This window comes from Salmo trutta, chromosome 22, assembly GCF_901001165.1.
Source record: "Salmo trutta chromosome 22, fSalTru1.1, whole genome shotgun sequence".
NCBI classification, from domain to species: Eukaryota; Metazoa; Chordata; class Actinopteri; order Salmoniformes; family Salmonidae; genus Salmo; species Salmo trutta.
Genome location: NC_042978.1, coordinates 42,967,683 through 42,989,470, shown reverse-complemented (window position 1 = coordinate 42,989,470; position 21,788 = coordinate 42,967,683). Strand labels below are relative to the sequence as shown.

General features: G+C 43.1%; 2 protein-coding genes across 4 annotated transcripts in view; one reads left to right on the top strand and one right to left on the bottom strand.

The window, feature by feature from the left end:
* ivns1abpa (influenza virus NS1A binding protein a) overlaps positions 1-1,433 on the top strand; it is a 38,294-nt gene extending 36,861 nt beyond the window's left edge. Inside the window, exon 14 of the mRNA XM_029708063.1 lies at positions 130-1,433. Coding sequence (XP_029563923.1) covers positions 130-389 — 260 coding nt within the window. The 3' untranslated portion in view covers positions 390-1,433. The remainder of the gene's footprint in view (positions 1-129) is intronic.
* Positions 1,434-12,833: 11,400 nt separating this feature from the next.
* The window catches only part of swt1 (SWT1 RNA endoribonuclease homolog), a 35,344-nt gene continuing 26,389 nt past the window's right edge, over positions 12,834-21,788 (bottom strand). For all 3 annotated transcript variants that reach the window (XM_029708060.1, XM_029708062.1, XM_029708061.1), the window contains one exon: positions 12,834-13,588. In XM_029708060.1, coding sequence (XP_029563920.1) covers positions 13,483-13,588 — 106 coding nt within the window. In that variant the 3' untranslated portion in view covers positions 12,834-13,482. The remainder of the gene's footprint in view (positions 13,589-21,788) is intronic.

Sequence of the window (21,788 nt, the reverse complement as noted above, 5' to 3'; positions counted from 1 at the left end):
CACTGGGGTGGGGATACAGTTTGCTTTGGTTGCAACCTTGGAATTTGGCAGAAATATCCAAATCATTGCTCAGATTTGTGCTGACCCTTCACTCTCCTTGTCGCTATCTCCTTCTCTTCCCGTCTCTAGGGAAGCTTTTCGTGGTTGGGGGGTTTGACGGCTCCCATGCCCTGCGCTGTGTTGAGGTTTACGACCCAGCCCGTAATGAGTGGAGGATGCTCGGTAGCATGACCGTGGCACGCAGCAATGCGGGGGTAGCCGTGCTGGGTGATTTCATCTGCGCCATGGGCGGCTTCGACGGAAACAACTTCCTGAACACGCTGGAGGTTTACGACCCCGAGACGGATGAGTGGAGCGACTGCGCCGATGCCCTCTCCTCCTCCGCCTGAGGGTTAAGGGTCAGAGGTTAATGGGGGGGTACCTTTCCCAAACTAACAGGCTTAGTGACATAATCGTGTTTCGTGATGTTCCGTAGGTGAGTGGGAGGAAGGGGACAGGGGAATCATTTTGGCAGGGGTCTTCAGTGAAGACTGGAATATTTGGGGGGCGGGTTCCCAAAAGCAACATTAAGCCTTTGCATACAATATTTTTCGTGCTGTATATATTTTCCTTTTTGTCTTAAGAATGCCAACATTTAATACACTTTTAGTGCAATTGATTTTTTTGTTGTTGAAAGGTTTGTGTATTGTTTTCTGAGAAGAAGCTACTGTTCTGATCATCTCAAGACTACCTTGGACCTACTGGTCGGGTCAGGACGGGTGATGGTACTGGAAAACGTTGGGTTGACTTGATTTAGAAGGTGATTCTGAATAGTTGTGTCCATTTTAAACTGTCATTTTAACTCCCACACATTTAAAGATATGCAGTTTGAAGCCTTATTCAAAGAAAGAGGGTCACTCCCATCATGGCTTCGTCATTTAAACTAAAGCTGGATTTTGCTTTTCCAATCTTTAATGATGGCCTTTTTTTTATATTTTTATACACTGCTGATTTACCAATAGAAGAAGTAGCTGACGCACATGACAACTGAGTCATCAAACGAAACCAGTGCCAGTTTAGTAACAACGCGAACACACACACCCACACACACACACACACACACACACACACACACACACACACACACACACACACACACACACACACACACACACACACACACACACACACACACACACACACACACACACACACACACACACACACCCAACCATGCTTCTGTGCTTGTTCTAACCAAGTATTTTGTTACTGCGTTTTGACTAATTCACTATTTGTGGAGATGATGTTTTCTTTATTTCTTGTGTGGTGTTTTAAAAGGGGTTCAGACATTTGGCTTTTGACATTTTCTTTTTTGAGTTTAGAAGGATTTGAAAGTCCTGTATCACATTTGTAACACGCTGATATTCCTTAACTAATAAACCATTTCAACCTGACGGCGTGTGCTCTTGTACTCTTTTTCCAATGAATACAGTACTAGAGCTGACTCAGGTATGACGGAAAGGTGTGCAACGCGGAATTCAACGGAAACGATACTGTACTGAACGACCAGTTGAAAAAAAACTTGATTTATGGTGGCCTAGAGAGCAATTACCGGATGGCGTGCTGCACGAGTTTTGTGATTTCAAATAGTCACACCCATATTGTTCAGGCCACACCCACCAAACGGGAGCAAACGTACCTCAAAGGCTGTTGAAGAATGGTGTGCACCGTTTTAGGGACATGTTCCGTTCCGTACAAACCGTCACACAACGTAGCAAACATTGAAGCAAACGGAACACACTTTGGTTGTTAGAGCTGTGACTGTCAAACATTCTCTGTCTTTTAGATAGTGTAGTGATGGGTCATGTATACCACAGTGTTCTAATGGAAGAACCACCTGATAATACTTCTACTCTATAAACTTTCCATCATTTGGAAGTTGCAAGTCACTACTTAATCCCCTAGGACACAATTACACCAAAAAATATATATATTGAGATTCAGCCAAATTGCAAAATGTGTTGACAAAAAATTCTATGTTTAGTTGACTTCTACTCAATGTCAAAACGTATTAAATCAAGTAAGCAAAAAACTGTTTACTCAACTTGGAAATTCATAAACCTGTAGTCAAATTTACGGAAGCAACATAAGTTGTGTTGACTAGAAATTAAGTTCAACACAACTTGTCTTGTCTATACTTACAGAATGTAACTAAGTTGAATCAACAAAGATTGTGTATAATCAAATTAGAAATTCACAATCAAAAAATCGAATCAATTGGAAAAAACATAACCGCTGTTCAGATGACTTCAACTTAGTTTTGTGGGGTGGAGGCATTAGAATAATACCTAGCATGCTTTGCAACTGTACATTTTTGACATTTACATTTTGGTCATTTAGCAGACCCTTTTATCCAGAGAGACTTCAGTTAGTGCATTCAACGAAGGTAGATAAACATCCACATTTAAAAAGTAACAAGTAAAAAGGTCATGTAACCGTTTCTGAAAATGTCATTGTAGATGTTGGTATGTTGGATGGTTGATATTACTAAGTATATTGCCAGTTTTGAAACTGGTGGAAAAGCTCACACGTGAGCAAGAGAGACAAAAGTGAGTGTTTTCAGAATGTATTCATACCCCTTGACATATTCCACATTTTGTTGTGTTACAGCCTGAATTCAAATGGATGACATAATTTTTTCTCACCCATCTACACACAATACCCTATTATAACAAAGTGAAAACATGTTTTACATTTTTTTTTAAATTTATAGTAAATGCAATACAGAAATATCATTTACAGTCCCTTCGGAAAGTATTCAGACCCCTTGACTTTTTCCACCTTTCGTTACATTACAGACTTATTCTAAAATGGATTACTTTTTTTTTTTCTTCAGAAATCTACACAAAATACCCCATAACGACAAAGCGAAAACTGTTTTTTTTTATTTTTTGCAAATGTATCAAAAACAGAAATACCTTATTTACATAAGTATTCAGACCCTTTGCTATGAGACTTGAAATTGAGCTCAGGTGCATCCTGTTTCCATTGATCATCCTTGAGATGTTTCTACAACTTGATTGGAGTCCACCTGTGGTAAATTCAATTGATTGGACATGATTTGGAAAGGCACACACCTGTCTATATCAGGTCCCACAGTTGACAGTGCATGTCAGAGCAAAAACCAAGCCATGAGGTCGAAGGAATTGTCCGTAGAGCTCCAAGACAGGATTGTGTCGAGGCACAGATCTGGGGAAGGGTACCAAAACATTTCTGCAGCATTGAAGGTCCCCAAGAACACAGTGGCCTCCATCATTCTTAAATGGAAAAAGTTTGGAACCACCAAGACTCTTCCTAGAGCTGGGCAATCAGGGGAGAAGAGTCTTGGTCTGGGAGATGGGAGAAACTTACAGAAGGACAACCATCTCTGCAGAACTTCACCAATCAGGCCTTTATGGTAGACTAGCCAGACGGAAGCCACCCCTCAGTAAAAGGCACATGACAGCACACTCAGAGTTTGCCAAAAGACACCTAAAGACTCTCAGTCCATGAGAAACAAGATTCTCTGGTCTGATGAAACCAAGATTGAACTCTTTGGCCTGATTGCCAAGTGTCACGTCTGGAGGAAACCTGGCTCCACCACCTGAAGCATGGTGGTGGCCACATCATGCTGTGGGGATGTTTTTCAGTGTCAGGGACTGGGAGACTAGTCAGGATCGAGGCAGAGATGAACGGTGCAAAGTACAGAGAGATCCTTGATGAAAACCTGCTCCAGAGCACTCAGGACCTCAGAGTGGGGTGAAGGTTCACCTTCCAACAGGACAACGACCCTAAGCACACAGCCAAGACAATGCAGGAGTGGCTGAGAGACCTGAAAATAGCTGTGCAGCAATGCTCCCCATCTAACCTGACAGAGCTTGACAGGATCTGCAGGGAAAAATTTGAGAAACTCCCCAAATACAGGTGTGCCAAGCTTGTAGCGTCATAACCAAGAAGACTCGATGCTGTAATCGCTGCCAAAGTTGCTTCAACAAGGTACTGAGTAAAGGGTCTGAAACTTATGTAAATGTCCTATTTCTGTTTTTATTTGTAATACATTTGCAAAAATTTCAAATATCTGTTTTTTCTTTGACATTATGGGGTATTGTGTGTAGATTGATGAGGGAAAAGAATAAGGTTGTAAAGTATGTGTAGAAATATGTCAAGGGGTCTGAATACTTTCCGAAGGCACTGTACATAAGTATTCACATCCTTTTGCTATTACACTCCAAATTGAGCTCGGGTGCATCCAATTTCCTTTGATCATCCTTGAGATGTCACTACAACTTGGAGTCCACCAGTGGCCAATTCAATTGTTTGGACATGATTGAGAAAGAAACACACCTGTCTGGTTTCAAGTGTTAATGTCACATGCAGACATACAGTGAAATGTCTTTCTAGCTAGCTCAAACCCTAACAATGCAGTACTCAATAACAATGTAATACTTAAAATAACAAGGTAGAACAAAAACACACAAGACATACAAATAAGGTCTCACAGTTGACAATGCATGTCAGAGCAGAAACTATACCATAAAGACCAAGGAACTGTCCGTAGATCTCGTTTTCCATTCATTGTGTCTACACCCCTTCGCCAGAAACATGCTGCTGATGGAACCATAGTCTGAGATCGATTAAAACAGTTGGCATCAGATGCTGGAACTGCTACTCCCTGTCCAGTGATCCTGCCGACCAAGGTCTGAGGAGCTGTTTGGCGTATCAAGCTAGCAGGGTTTCTTGAGGGCTTGAACGCATCCCGCGACGCAGTTAGCCAAAGACTCAAGCCACCCTAGCCATAGAATGTTCTCTCTGCTACCGCATGGCAAGCGGTGAGTCTAGGTCCAAAAGGCTTCTTAACAGTTTCTACACCCAAGCCATAAGACTCCTGAACAGCTAATCAAATGGCTACCCGGACTATTTGCATTGCCCCCTCACCCCCATTTTTATGCTGCTGCTACTCTCTGTTTATTATCTATGCATAGTCACTTTACCTCTGCCTACATGTACATATTACTTCAATTACCTCGACTAACCTGTGCCCCCGCACGTTGACTCTGTACCAGTACCCCCTGTATATAGCCTCGCTTGTTATTTTATTGCTGCTCTTTAATTATTATTATTATTTTTTTTATTTTTTTTATTTTACTTCAGTTTATTTTAGTAAATACTTTCTTAACACTTATTTTTCTTAAAACTGCATTGTTGGTTAAGGGCTTGTAAGTAAGCATTTCACTGTAAGGTGTACACCTGTTGTATTCGGCGCATGTGACAAATACAATTTGATTTGATTTGTCTAGATCCCTGCTGTTTGTTGTTTTCAATCTTCCCTGTGACCTGCCCTCTCTGGAAATGTGAGGAGTAACAGCATAACCTACGTTGCTAGCTAGCATGACAAAGACCAAAGTCGTCGGGAGTACCGTAGTTATACAAGCAGTTATTACAACAACAAGAAAATATTTTCAAGTGTTTTGTCCAAATACTGGTGGATTCAACTAATAAAAGAATGGACAACCTGATCAGAGAGGTCCAGGACCTGAAGAACAGTTTGCAGTTCTCCCAGGGTCAGCTCGATGAGTTTAAACAGGAGAAAGGCAAGATGACAGCAATCTGTAAGTCATTGAGAGAGGACATCAGCTCTGTGTGTCAATCCATGACAACAATGACCAATAAATCAGACTATCTTTAGGGATAATCAAGGTGGAACAACATGGTTGTGGACAGAATTGCAGGATCTCCACATGAGACCTGGACGGAGTCTGAGGACAAAGTGAGGGAAATGATCTCTGAGAAATTGAAGATGGACCACAGGAAGATTGAGGTGGATCGCGCCCACAGCACTGGAAAACCCACCACCAACCCAGGTGACAAGCCCAGGCCGATAGTGGTCAAGTTCCTGAGGTTCAAGGACAAGGTAGCTGTTCTGGAAAGAGCCAAGAACTTGAGAGGAACGTATATCTTCCTCAACGAGGACTATCCTGAAGCTGTGCGCCAGAAGAGGAAAGAACTGATCCCAGCCAGGATAGCTGCCAGAGCGCATGGTGACATTGCTTAAATCCGCTATGACAGGATCCATGTCCACCCTCCCTCCCAGAAGCCTGGAAGACCCCAAAAATACACCAACTGATTTAATGGACTGCTGAATGTATTTTCTAATCTCGTTTTGTTTGCTATTTTCCATTTTCCATCTCTGATACGCTACCCAGGAAAGGGCTGAAAATAGCCCATATTAATAATATGTAGCCTTAGAAATAAGGTTAATGAAATCAATAACTTGCTAGCATCAGATAACATTCATATATTAGCTATTTCTGAGACTCACTTAGATCATTCATTTGATGATACAGCAGTAGCAGTACAAGGATATAACAGCTATAGAAGAGACAGGAATGCTTATGGGGGAGGTGTTGCTGTATATATTCAGAGCCATATCCCTGTAATACTTAGAGAAGATAGTATGTCAAGTGTTATTGAAGTGTTGTGGTTGCAGGTTCACTTGGCACATCTAAAGCGTTTTATTTTTGGGGTGTTGCTGTAGGCCACCTAGTGCTAACAGTCAGTTAAATGCTTGATAGTGTATGTGATGTAAACAGAGAGGTCTACTTTCTCGGGGACCTGAATATTGACTGGTTTTTATCAAGCTTCTCACTGTAACCAGTGCCTGTAATCTGGTTCAGGTTATTAATCAACCTACCATGGGGTTTACAAACACTACAGGAACAAGATCATCCAGATGTATTGATCACAGTTTTACTAATACTGGATGCAGTGATCACAATATAGTGGCTATATCTAGGAGAGACAAAGTTCCAAAAACTGGGCCTAAAATAGTGTATGAGAGCTCATACAAAAGATATTGCTGTGACTCTTATGTGGATGATGTTAAAAATATTTGTTGGTCTGATGTGATTAATAAGGATCATCCAGATGCTGCACTTAATGAATTTATGAAATTGCTTCTTCCAATTATTGATAAAATTGCACCTAAGATACTGACTGTTAGAACTGTTAAGGCTCCATGGATTGATGAGGAATTGAAAAACTGTATGGTTTTAAGAGATGGGGCAAAAGGAGTGGCTAATAAGTCTGGCTGCACATTTGACTAGCTGCAAATTCAGAAATTATGTGACTAAGAAACTGTATTATGAAGATCAATGATATAAAAAAGTACTCCAAAAAAACTTTGGAGTACTTTATATGAAAATATGGGATAATAAGAAGATTGTGGGAGCTGTACTGTTAGATTTCAGTGCAGCCTTTGATATTATTGACCATAACCTGTTGTTAAAAAAACTTGTATTATGTCTCTGCCATATCGTGGATTCAGAGCTATCTATCTAATAGAACTCAAAGGGTTTTCTTTAATGGAAGCTTCTCTAGAGTGAAGGGAGAACCTTCCAGAAGGACAACCATCTCCACAGAGGAACACTAGAGCTGTCAGAGTGACCATCAGGTTCTTGGTCACCTCCCTGAACAAGGTCCTTCTCCCACGATTGCTCAGTTTGGCCGCAAGGCCAGCTCAAGGAAGAGTCTTGATGGTTCCAAACTTTTTCCATTTAAGAATGATGGAGGCCACTGTGTTCTTGGGGGCCTTCAATGCGGCAGAAATGTTTTGGTACCCTTCCCCAGACCTGTGCCTCGACACAATCCTCTCTCGGAGCTCTAAGGACAATTTCTTCGACCTCATGGCTTAGTTTTTGCTCTGACATGCACTGGCAACTGTGGGACCTTATACAGGTGTGTGCCTTTCTGATGTCCATCAATTGAATGTACCACAGGTGGACTCCAATCAAGTTGTAGAAACATCTCAAGGATGATCAATGGAAACAGGATGCACCTGAGCTCAATTTCGAGTCTCATAGCAAAGGGTCTGAATACTTATGTAAATAATGTATTTCTGTTTTAATACATTTGCAAAAATTTCAAAAAACCTGTTTTCACTTTGTTATTACCTGTTTTCACTTTGTGTGTAGATTGATTAGGACAATTTTGTATTTAATACATTTTAGAATAAGGCTGTAATGTAACAAATGTGGAATAAGTCAAGGGTTCTGAATACTTTCTGAAGTCACTCGACTTAACCTGAAAGTAAGTTAGATTCATTGAAAATATAATACATTCGGTGTTAGTATAACTCTACATTTAAAGTTGATAGAACTAAAGTTGAAATTGATTCAACTATGAATAATAGTAGGTTATACTGACAAATGGTGAAGTTGACTTAACTACCCTTTATTAGTCAAAGTACATTTGGTGTAAGTTAGAATGGATTGAATTTTAAAGTTGATAGGGCTTGAATAAGCCCATGTAACTTTATGACTAGAAATAATACATTGAAACAAATCATTTTTAACAGTAAACTATTACCATATATAGCATTTCTCTCGCTCTCTCTCCCCTCCTCTATCTCTTCTCTCTGCAGGAGCAGAACCTTCTGGCAGGTGACTAGCAGCATGGTCTCTCTGCAGGAGTCTAAGCTTCTCTACCACTTAGTTTCCACTGGGACATGAATATCTACCTACCTACCTCACTAAGAGGGCTTTTTCTGTTCCCATTACAGTCTAATTTGGGAGAGATTAGACTAAGTTAAGTGTACCTGCAGAAGGAGGGAGAGAAGGATAGGGAGACCCGGTCAGTCTGGTCACATGATCTCTAAAGGTTTGGTGGGTGAACCAAGCTGCACCTGAGTTGCACTTGTGCTCCTTGAATGACCCTGTCCTTGGACATTGGGAGAATCTCAGTTGCATACTCCTCGCGTCTTCTCGCCTCACCTCCTTCTCAAAACCCATTGGAGGAGAAGGTCAGAGGGGAGGGACCTCTGGCTTTCTCATCCAATGGGTTTTGAGGAGGTGAGGAGAGAAGGCGAGTTGTATGCAATTGTGATTCTTCCATTGGGTACCTAACACCTGTCCGTCAAAGACCACTAATTCCTTCCTTCTCCACTGCACGTTCTGTTCATTTACTAATCCCTCCTCCCCCTCTCTGTAGTCAATTCACAAAATGGCCTCTTGTAATCTGAACAGTCAGGCAATAAACCTGGCAATCACGTCACAACCTGGCTGAGGGAAGTAGGCCAATCATGTCACAACCTGGCTGGGGGTAGTAGGCCAATCACGTCACAACCTGGCTGGGGAAGTAGGCCAATCACGTCACAACCTGGCTGGGGGAAGTAGGCAACTGAGCGAGCCAGAAGGGTTGGGGTCGAGGGCAGTCATGGCTTTTGGCCAGGCCATGTCAAACCATGACCTACCCATAGGAATAGAATTCAAATTTTATGGACCTACCTGAGTGACGATTAATTTTACTATTCCCCCTATCACATCTTTATTGGGGGAACCAGATATAGAAGGCAATTCGACAGTGTGAGGGTACCGGTACTTATTTTTTGTACCCTTCACCAGGAAAATGGCTGGATGCCTAGGCTACAGCACACACTACTTTTGAACTAGAAAATACTGCATGATGGTAAACCTGTTGTTTTTCTTTACCTGTTGATATGAACAGAGACAGCTGTATTGAACTGATCCCAAGGTGTGGTGCCCTTCCTTTCCTGAGAGTTATGAGACGGAGAGAGGAAGTATTCATCCTCTGGGGTGTGCTTCTTTGTGAAGGCGAAAAAAACTAAACAATTTGCGACAAATAATACCATTGTAATGGAGTAGAGTGAAACCATTTACACAGTGAATCAGATACTGTCAGACATACTGTCAGAGACAGAGGAGAGACATAGGCTAGGCACCCATAGGGACATTATGAGCTTTAAAGCCAGGATTCAATCCGATCGGCCCTGTTCGGCTATGCACTTTTAAAGAAAGTTCTCGGAGGCTGCATTCACGGTAAACACTGCATATGTAGGCTCAATTGGAAATGACCTTTAAATGTCAAGCATGCTATAACGGGCAGATCGGAATGAATCCAGGCCTTAGCTAGGGTCACACGGGATTTATCAAAGGGATGTTTGTAATAAAACAGCATTAAATAAGGTTCACTAACTGTGAGATTAGACCAATCTTCAACGTTGGACCTATCATCTAATCTACAGGATGTCAAGTATCTGTGGTTTCTGAGGCACAGGGAGAATCTTGCGTCCTCTCCTCACCTGCTTTTGTAAAATGTCAAAGGTCATTGAGGAACGTAAGGCTAATCCCATTTACAGGGGGTGGAATCCCCAAATAAATGTGTGAAATTATAAAAACTAATGTAGCGATACGTTTTATAGATGGGTACTCTATGTATCCGTATAGGCCTATTTTCCTCCCCAATTTCCTGGTTTTCAATTGGTAGTTACAGTCTTGTCTCATTGCTGCAACTCCCATACGGACTCGGGAGAGACGAAGGTCGAGAGCCAAGAGTCCTCCGAAACACGACCCAACCAAGCCGCACTGCTTCTTGACACAATGCCCGCTTAACATGGTAGCCAGCCACACCAATGTGACAGAGGAAACACTGTACACCTGGCGACCGTGTCAGCGTGCATGCAACCCAGCCCGCCACAGGAGTCACTAGAGTCCGTAGGGGCCTTAGACCACCGCGCCACTCGGGAGGCCCAGAGTGTTTTTAAATGGGTGCATGCTTTTCTCCTCGAAGAAAAACAACAACTGATTGAAAAGGGGGTGTGGCGAATTTTAAAAACACTTCCTGTGCTAACCGCCGAGGTGAGCTTACTCCGTTTTCCGACTAACAAATTGACACGCACTTCGACCACTTATCGGTTGAGAATCTCCCAAGAAGTTCAGTGCAGTTTCACACCCAACTGTATGACATGTAAGCGCTCTGCTTCACACTGCAGACTAATCTCAGCCATCTCAACTGATGTCATGGCCATTAGACTCATACACTAATCCCCTTACCTCAGCTGAGACTGCAGCACACTGTTCCACACTGTGCTTTATAGTTGTGTGTAATGTGACAATAACGCAACTCAAATCAGATTCAATTCAAAAACTTTAATGCATCGTATAACAAGAGTTATAAGAAATTGTACATTATGTTGTTCAAACAAAAATATGTGTTATAATTTAACTATTTACATCTTTACAAATGAACACATCCAAGATAAATATCAACAGGCCTGAGACGGTCATATCATAAGCCTACAGCAGAGCCATGATGCCATAACAGACAGCATAGTTTATGTCACGTTGAACTGTCTGACTCCCAGTGTAAGTCACAGCCTGGGAGAGCATTGACAGCCAATCACCATTCATTAAATCCCTTATGGTGCAAAAGGAATAATAAGATAATGTCATGGTCTATTTCCTGAAGGCTGAGGAATATGGAGATGATGTTGGGTAGTCATGGAGATGTCAGGGTCTATTTCCTGGTCTATATAGGGGCTCCCGAGTGACGCAGCGGTCTAAGGCACTGCATCTCAGTGCTAGAGGCGTCAATACAGGCCCTGGTTCGATTCCAGGCTGTATCACAACCAGCCGGGATTGGGAGTCCCATAGGGCTGCGCGCAATTGGCCCAGTGTCATCCGGGTTAGGGTTGGCCGTCATTGTAAATAATATTTTTTTTAATCCCTTTTTCTCCCCAATTTCGTGGTATCCAATTGGTAGTTACAGTCTTGTCCCATCGCTGCAACACCCGTACGGACTCGGGAGAGGCGAAGGTCGAGAGCCATACGTCCTCTGAAACACAACCCTGCCAAGCCGCACTGCTTCTTGACACACTGCTCTCTTAACCCGAAAGCCAACCACACCAATGTGTCGGAGGAAACACTGTACACCTGGCGACCGTGTCAGCGTGCAGGCGCCCAGCCCGCCACAGGAGTCGCTGGAGCGCGACGGCGCAAGGACATCCCTGCTGGCCAAACCCTCCCCTAACCCAGACGACTCTGGGCTAATTTTTTGCCGCCCCATGGGTCTCCTGGTTGCGGCCGGCTGCGACAGAGCCTGGACTCGAACCCAGAATCTCAGTGCCTTAGACCACTGCGCCACTCGGGGGGCCCAAGAATTTGATCTTAACTGACTTGCCTAGTTAAACAAAGGTAAAAAAAGAAAATGAAAAAATTCTAAATGTTGAGGAATATGGAGATGTTAGGCAGTCATGTCTTTTTGTATAGAATGTGGGTTTATCGTGTAGGTTCTCGTTAAAACAGCACGGCAAGCTGAAAGTGAAAACCCACACTACAATCTAAGGTCATAGGTCATAGTAACAGAGAGAGTAGCATGATGGCTGAGGGTTTAAACATGTCAGAAAAAAACTGCCATTCTGTGTGTGTAAACATTCCAATCCAGTAGCTAGGTTTCCATCCAATTTGCGACAGATTTTCATGTGAATATTCATCAATCTGCATAAAATAATATATGCATTTTCCCAGCAGAGACGTTTCCATCAGTCTGTGCGTGATGACGTAGTGCACATAAAAATAAGGTTTGTGGTTAAATTCCCACGTACTGAATGAAAAATACAAGTTCAATGGGTTTCAATCGCATTTTCAACTCTACTGATGGTTTTGTCACAAAAACTGTTGCGTTCTATAGCAAATGTCCCCACTCTGGTCTTGGCACATGCACTCTAGCCAACTGCTCTCAGACACAGTGCTGGAAGGCTACGTACATTATGAGATTATTATGGAGCCACATCGATCATCATATCACCAGAGTATTGGAAAGGAGCATCAAGCTCATCACTGTTACACCTTCACCACCCTGTTAACTTCCTCATCACTTATTTCATCCGTAGACTAATAAACTGCAGGGTTTCCTGAGTCCTAGTGGGAGGATCACATATCATATCATCGCGTGACTCCAAGCTATGATGGTTTTTATATCAATATTTGCGCATAAAGGCATTTCCACCATAATTTCTCTTATAATTAATTTTACAGACACAAAAACATCCCACCATGTCGAACGAACAAATTCTCTGTCGGCATCTATAACATTTTACTGGCATATCCTGTTTCCATCAGACCGGTAGTTACTTTTTTCATGCATCAGGTCATTCATCCGCATGAAATGGTTGGATGGAAACCTGGTCTGTGTGAGGATAACAAAACATTTGGAAGATCCATATCCCTACTAACACACTGTTGTGTAGAGATGGTGAAGAGATGGAGGCCCAAAATGCCTACTATAAGAAGCACCAGAAACAGCATGTCTGTGTCCCAAATGGCACCCTATTCCCTAATAGTACACTACTTTAGACCAGAGCCCTATGGGGCATTTGGGAAGCAGCCCATGAATAAAGAAAATAGGAACACAAGGCTTTATCATTGGGTTTTTTACAGAAATGTTTGGTGATCGACTAGGAATGCCTTGATCGACCGGTTGGTTGGTGACCACTGCTCTACACCAACATCCACACACAAGAATCTAAATTAAGTCAGAAAAGGTGCTGAATGAAATAGGTCAGCTCCATATGAAAACAGTGGCTTCAAGTAAAGTTGTTGAGTTGTGATATGATGCAATTTGAGGCCTCTGGTAGGATGTTTTAGTCCAAACTTCCTGGTTGTGGTCCAATCAGGGCCAGGTGCTTGGTGTGACCTGCCGGGACGTGACCTCAGCGCAGCGCTCTAGACTGACGTTCAGCTCTGCCAACTGGGTCCCCCCCACACACAGCTTCTCCCTGTGAAAACACACACAGGTCAGAACTAGAACACACAAACACAGGCCTGATCCAAAACACACACAGGTCAGAACTAGAACACACAAACACAGGCCTGATCCAAAACACACACAGGTCAGAACTAGAACACACAAACACAGGCCTGATCCAAAACACACACAGGTCAGAACACACAAACACAGGCCTGATCCAAAACACACACAGGTCAGAACTAGAACACACAAACACAGGCCTGATCCAAAACACACACAGGTCAGAACTAGAACACACAAACACAGGCCTGATCCAAAACACACACAGGTCAGAACACACAAACACAGGCCTGATCCAAAACACACACAGGTCAGAACACACAAACACAGGCCTGATCCAAAACACACACAGGTCAGAACTAGAACACACAAACACAGGCCTGATCCAAAACACACACAGGTCAGAACTAGAACACACAAACACAGGCCTGATCCAAAACACACACAGGTCAGAACTAGAACACACAAACACAGGCCTGATCCAAAACACACACACACGTCAGAACACACAAACACAGGCCTGATCCAAAACACACACAGGTCAGTACTAGAACACACAAACACAGGCCTGATCCAAAACACACACAGGTCAGAACTAGAACACACAAACACAGGCCTGATCCAAAACACACACAGGTCAGAACTAGAACACACAAACACAGGCCTGATCCAAAACACACACAGGTCAGAACTAGAACACACAAACACAGGCCTGATCCAAAACACACACAGGTCAGAACTAGAACACACAAACACAGGCCTGATCCAAAACACACACAGGTCAGAACTAGAACACACAAACACAGGCCTGATCCAAAACACACACAGGTCAGAACTAGAACACACAAACACAGGCCTGATCCAAAACACACACAGGTCAGAACACACAAACACAGGCCTGATCCAAAACACACACAGGTCAGAACTAGAACACACAAACACAGGCCTGATCCAAAACACACACAGGTCAGAACACACAAACACAGGCCTGATCCAAAACACACACAGGTCAGAACACACAAACACAGGCCTGATCCAAAACACACACACGTCAGAACACACAAACACAGGCCTGATCCAAAACACACACACGTCAGAACACACAAACACAGGCCTGATCCAAAACACACACAGGTCAGAACTAGAACACACAAACACAGGCCTGATCCAAAACACACACACGTCAGAACACACAAACACAGGCCTGATCCAAAACACACACAGGTCAGAACTAGAACACACAAACACAGGCCTGATCCAAAACACACACACGTCAGAACACACAAACACAGGGCTGATCCAAAACACACACAGGTCAGAACTAGAACACACAAACACAGGCCTGATCCAAAACACACACAGGTCAGAACTAGAACACACAAACACAGGCCTGATCCAAAACACACACAGGTCAGAACTAGAACACACAAACACAGGCCTGATCCAAAACACACACAGGTCAGAACACACAAACACAGGCCTGATCCAAAACACACACAGGTCAGAACTAGAACACACAAACACAGGCCTGATCCAAAACACACACAGGTCAGAACACACAAACACAGGCCTGATCCAAAACACACACAGGTCAGAACTAGAACACACAAACACAGGCCTGATCCAAAACACACACAGGTCAGAACACACAAACACAGGCCTGATCCAAAACACACACAGGTCAGAACTAGAACACACAAACACAGGCCTGATCCAAAACACACACAGGTCAGAACTAGAACACACAAACACAGGCCTGATCCAAAACACACACAGGTCAGAACACACAAACACAGGCCTGATCCAAAACACACACAGGTCAGAACACACAAACACAGGCCTGATCCAAAACACACACAGGTCAGAACACACAAACACAGGCCTGATCCAAAACACACACACGTCAGAACACACAAACACAGGCCTGATCCAAAACACACACACGTCAGAACACACAAACACAGGCCTGATCCAAAACACACACAGGTCAGAACTAGAACACACAAACACAGGCCTGATCCAAAACACACACACGTCAGAACACACAAACACAGGCCTGATCCAAAACACACACAGGTCAGAACTAGAACACACAAACACAGGCCTGATCCAAAACACACACACGTCAGAACACACAAACACAGGCCTGATCCAAAACACACACAGGTCAGAACTAGAACACACAAACACAGGCCTGATCCAAAACACACACAGGTCAGAACTAGAACACACAAACACAGGCCTGATCCAAAACACACACAGGTCAGAACACACAAACACAGGCCTGATCCAAAACACACACAGGTCAGAACACACAAACACAGGCCCGATCCAAAACACACACAGGTCAGAACACACAAACACAGGCCTGATCCAAAACACACACAGGTCAGACAAAGAAAGAGAAAAAGAAAGAAAGGGGACAAGGGGAAAGAGAGAGAGAAGAGAGAGAATAGAAAAGAGAGAGAGAGGGAATAGAATAGAAGAGCGAGAGAAAGAGAGGGAATAGGAGAGAGAGAGGGAATAGGAGAGAGAGAGGGAATAGAAAAGACAGAGGGAATAGAAAAGATGGGAAATAGAAGAGAGAGATGGAATAGGAGAGAGAGAGAGAGAGAGAGAGACAGAGAGAGAGAGAGAGAGAGAGAATAGAAGAGAGATGGTGAATAGAAGAGAGAGGGAATAGAAGAGAGAGAGAGAGGGAATAGAAGAGAGGGAATAGAAGAGAGAGAGAGAGGGAATAGAAGAGAGAGAGAGGGAATAGAAGAGAGAGAGAGGGGATAGAAGAGAGAGAGGGAATAGAAGAGAGGGAATAGAAGAGAGAGAGAGAGGGAATAGAAGAGAGAGAGAGGGAATAGAAGAGAGAGAGAGGGGATAGAAGAGAGAGAGAGGGAATAGAAGAGAGAGAGAGGGGATAGAAGAGAGAGAGAGGGAATAGAAGAGAGAGAGAGAGAGGGAATAGAAGAGAGAGAGAGGGGATAGAAGAGAGAGAGAGGGAATAGAAGAGAGAGAGAGAGGGAATAGAAGAGAGAGAGAGAGGGAATAGAAGAGAGAGAGAGAGGGAATAGAAGAGAGAGAGAGGGAATAGAAGAGAGAGAGAATATAAGAGAGAGGGAATAGAAGAGAATAGAGGAGAGAGAGAGCGACTAGAAAACAAAGCCAAAAGTCTCAATTTAGCATGAGGGTCTGCTATACAAATAGATTGAAAGTGGTTTTGGAGGAAAAACATTCAACATTATAAAATTCATGTACACAAACAACAAATGTGCGGTTAAAATTGGCAAAAAAACACATTTCTTTCCACAGGGCCATGGGGTGAGACAAAGATGCAGCTTGAGCTCCACCCTCTTCAATATACATATCAACTCATTGGTGAGGGCACTAGAACAGTCTGCAGCATCCGCCCTCACCCTACTAGAATCTGAAGTTAAATGTCTACTGTTTGATGATGATCTGGTGCTTCTGTCCCCAACCAAGGTGGGCCTACAGCAGCACCTAGATCTTCTGCAAAGATTCTGTCAGACCTGGGCCCCTTAAGTGAATCTCAGTAAGACAAAAATAATGGTGTTCCAAAAAAGGTCCAGTTGCCAGGACCACAAATACAAATTCCATCTAGACACCGTCGCCCTAGAGCACACAAAAAACTATACATACCTTGGCTGAGAATGATCTGACAGACAAGGCAAGAAGGGCCTTCTACGCCATCAAAGGAAACAAAATTCGACATACCACTTAGGATCTGGCTAAAAATACTTGAATCAGTTATAGAACCCATTGCCCTTTATGGCTGTGAGGTCTGGGGTCCGCTCACCAACCAAGAATTCACAAAATGGGACAAACACCAAATTGAGACTCTGCATGCAGAATTCTGCAAAAATGTCCTCTGTGTACAACGTAGTACACCAAATAATGCATGCAGAGCAGAATTAGGCCAATACACGCTAATTATCAAAATCCAGAAAAGAGACGTTAAATTCTACAACCACCTAAAAGGAAGCGATCCCCAAACCTTCCATAACAAAGCCATCACCGACAGAGAGATGAACCTGGAGAAGAGTCCCCTAAGCAAGCTGGTCCTGGGGCTCTGTTCACAAACACAAACAGACCCCACAGAGCCCCAGGACAGCAACACAATTAGACCCAACCAAATCATGAGAAAACAAAAAGATAATTACTTGACACATTGGAAAGAATTAACCAAAAAAACAGAGCAAACTAGAATACTATTTGGCCCTAAACAGAGAGTACACAGTGGCAGAATACCTGACCACTGTGACTGACCCAAACTTAAGGAAAGCTTTGACTATGTACAGACTCAGTGAGCATAGCCTTGCTATCGAGAGGCCACCGTAGCCAGACCTGGCTCTCAAGAGAAGACAGGCTATGTGCACACTGCCCACAAAATGAGGTGGAAACTGAGCTGCACTTCCTAACCTCCTGCCAAATGTATGACCATATTAGAGACACATATTTCCCTCAGATTACACATATCCACAAAGAATTCGAAAACAAATCCATTTTTGATAAACTCCTATATCTACTGGGTGAAATACAACAGTGTGACATCACAGCAGCAATATGTGACCTGTTGCCACAAGTAAAGGGAAACGAGTGAAGAACAAACACCATTGTAAATACAACCCATATTTATGTTTATTTAATTTCCCTTTTGTACTTTAACTATTTGCACATTGTTACAACACTGTGTATAGCCAAATTACATTTGAAATGTCTTTATTCCTTTGGAACTTTTGTGAGTGTAATGTTTACTGTTCATTTTGTTTATATCACTTTTGTTTTGTATCTACTTCACTTGCTATGGCAATGTTAACATATGTTTACCATGCCAATAAAGCCCTTTGAATTGAATAGAATGACACAGAGGGAATAGAGTAGCCAGAGAGAGAATGGAGGAGATAGAGAGGAAAGAGAGAGTGAGAGAGAGAATAGGAGAGAGAGAACAGAGAGAGAGACAGAGTGAGAAAGAGAGCAATGCCACTATCCAGAATGTGTCCCTTCCTGTGAAATGAATGGAGTAGTCCAGTGACTCCTGCCCCAAGGCACAGTAGAACACAATGGAGTAGTCCAGTGACTCCCGCCCCAAGGCACAGTAGAGCAGTGGAGTAGTCCAGTGACTCCTGCCCCAAGGCACAGTAGAGCAGTGGAGTAGTCCAGTGACTCCTGCCCCAAGGCACAGTAGAACACAATGGAGTAGTCCAGTGACTCCTGCCCCAAGGCACAGTAGAACACAATGGAGTAGTCCAGTGACTCCTGCCCCAAGGCACAGTAGAACACAATGGAGTAGTCCAGTGACTCCTGCCCCAAGGCACAGTAGAACACAATGGAGTAGTCCAGTGACTCCTGCCCCAAGGCACAGTAGAACACAATGGAGTAGTCCAGTGACTCCTGCCCCAAGGCACAGTAGAACACAATGGGAGACTGTGCCCTCTTTAGATGGCTGAGCGAGCGAGCGGGCACGCACACCGAGAACACATGACTGTTCTCCATAGGGTTACCTCATTTCACACTTGTGGTTTTGTCAGCATTTGACCAGCTCAGTGTCTTTACTGTGATGTTGTTCTTTTCAGATGAGAGTATTGGTCTGACGTGTACACAGCACGTCTCTAACTGCAGGACCAATGGAATCCATGTGCACATGCACACAAAGTGGCCCTCTATATCGTCTCCCATTAGAGACACTGAGGATGCTTGTTGCTCGTTTGTTTACCCCCCTCTCTTTGTTCCCATCGGGACTTTACATAACAGGGAAAGAAAGAGAGGAATCTGCTGAATGCCCCCCTCCCTCCCTCATCTGTGCTGTGGTGTTTATGTAACCATAGAGAGATGGCAGGTTTCAGTACGGACCGATGACTCTGCCCTCCTTTCTAAGCTACTCCCACGTGGCACTGGGCTGCCTGTCACATCAGATGTGGATTCACGCTTAAGTTAGTCTGAAACACCTCTCCATCTCTGTGTCTCTCAGGGTTGTATGGAGGTATGGAGAGGAGATGTTTGAAGTCTACACAGTAAAAAGTGTTAAACAACGTCTATTTTTATCGTGAGAAAGACCACAGCTGGATTTTTAGGCATGTCACAATTTTCTAATATTTTTCATAAACATATTTGATCATTATCTGTGCTCCTCTCATTTTAATTCCAGTACTTGAAATTCAGTACTTTAAGCACCTCAAGAACCTTGTGTGATCCCTGTAATGTTTCAGAGGTATTTGGAAGTCTTCTGTGGAAATGAATCAGCCAAGTCCCCATGTTTTAGTTTTAATCAAACAAATGGTCTGACTCCAACTGTAATCATCAGCAGAACAGGAACACAGCAGAAATCTATTCATAATAATAGCATCATTTGTGTCAATGTTATGAGGCAGTATAATAATGATTTAGTGGTAGTTCAGTAATGATTTCCTTTTCTTCGAGTGCTCTGTTCACAACCCCCACTGGTTATTATGGAAACAGTGTCATAACCTTGAAAATACAGGAGAAGGAGTTCAGAAAGGAGTTATTTTTCCATTCAGCAGGTGGGAAAATGACCTTTGCTTTGGAATTGAGGACAAGTACTACTGGTTCATATGTTAATAAGAAACTGCACCATACTTATTTACAATATACACAAATGCCCTCTAAAAAGGTCACTTATCAACCAAACTGAATGGAACTGAATTACATCACAAAGGATGGTAGAACTCTTGACTCGGAAGTGCAGTTCTTTTCCCCTCTGAAATCTGACAGCTCACCCTCAGCTGTTGGCTGTCTGGCTGGGCAACACACCGCACCACACCACACCCTCCAGTGTTTCTGTCTGTGTGACTGACTGAGCTGTTGATCTCTAACGTGTGTGTTGATGACACAACCTCCGTGTAGCCAGCGGTGGCTGGTGACTGACTGTGATAAGGCGGCAGTGTTTAAGGTTGTGTAAGAGAACAGAGAGACAGGTTAAACACTATGCCGGAAAACACACAGAGGCAAAACGCACACACACGATAAATGCTAACTGTGTGTGGACAGTGAACAAGGTGAGATGAAGGGTAGTGGTGGCAGGTCTAGTCAGGAGTGTGACGTCACCTAATCCCCTGCCAGACGGCGCTCCCCTCTGTGTTAGTAAAGCCACTGACCCTACAGCACGACGACAGCCCTCCTGGGCCATGACAACCACACACACACACACACACCTTTCCCCATGACTGACTGGTGTGTAGACAAGGCTCTGAAGACCGAATGGATGCGTGTGGAAGTGGACATGGGACTGTGTGTGTGTGTGTAACATATGTATAACAAGATAGACAGTGTGTATTGAAAGGTGACCGACAGGCTGATATGTCAGGGAGGTTGATGACTGACTTCCCGGAGAGCTGTTTTTACATACACACAGCGCCTTCAGAAAGTAGTCACACCCTTGACTTTTTCCACATTAGGTTGTTACAGACAGATTTTAAAATGGAATGACATTTCTTTCTTTTTCCTCCACACAATAATACCCCCATAATGTCAAAGTGGATTTGACATTATTAAAAAAAAAATTTAAAAAAATTACAAAAGTTTTCCAAATGAATTAAAAATGAGTCAAGTATTCAACCCCTTTAGTATGGCAAGCCTAAATAAGTTCAGGAGTACACATTTTCTTAACAAGTGACATAATAAGTTGCATGGACTGTTTGCAATAATAGTGTTTAACATGATTTTTTAAATGACTACCTCACCTCTGTACCCCACACATACAGTTGAAGTCGGAAGTTTACATACACCTTAGCCAAATACATTTAAACTCAGTTTTTCACAATTCCTGACATTTAATCCTAGTAAACATTCCCTGTCTTAGGTAAGTTAGGATCACCACTTTATTTTAAGAATGTGAAATGTCAGAATAATATTAGAGAGAATGATTTATTTCAGCTTTTATTTTATTTCATCACATTCCCAGTGGGTCAGACGTTTACATATACTCAACTAGTATTTGGTAGCATTGCCTTTAAATGGTTTAACTTGGGTCAAACGTTTCGGGTAGCCTTCCACAAGCTTCTCACAATAAGTTGGGGGAATTTTGGCCCATTCCTCCTGACAGACCTGGTGTAACTGAGTCAGGTTTGTAGGTCTCCTTGCTCGCACACGCTTTTTCAGTTCTGCCCACACATTTTCTATAGGATTGAGGTCAGGGCTTT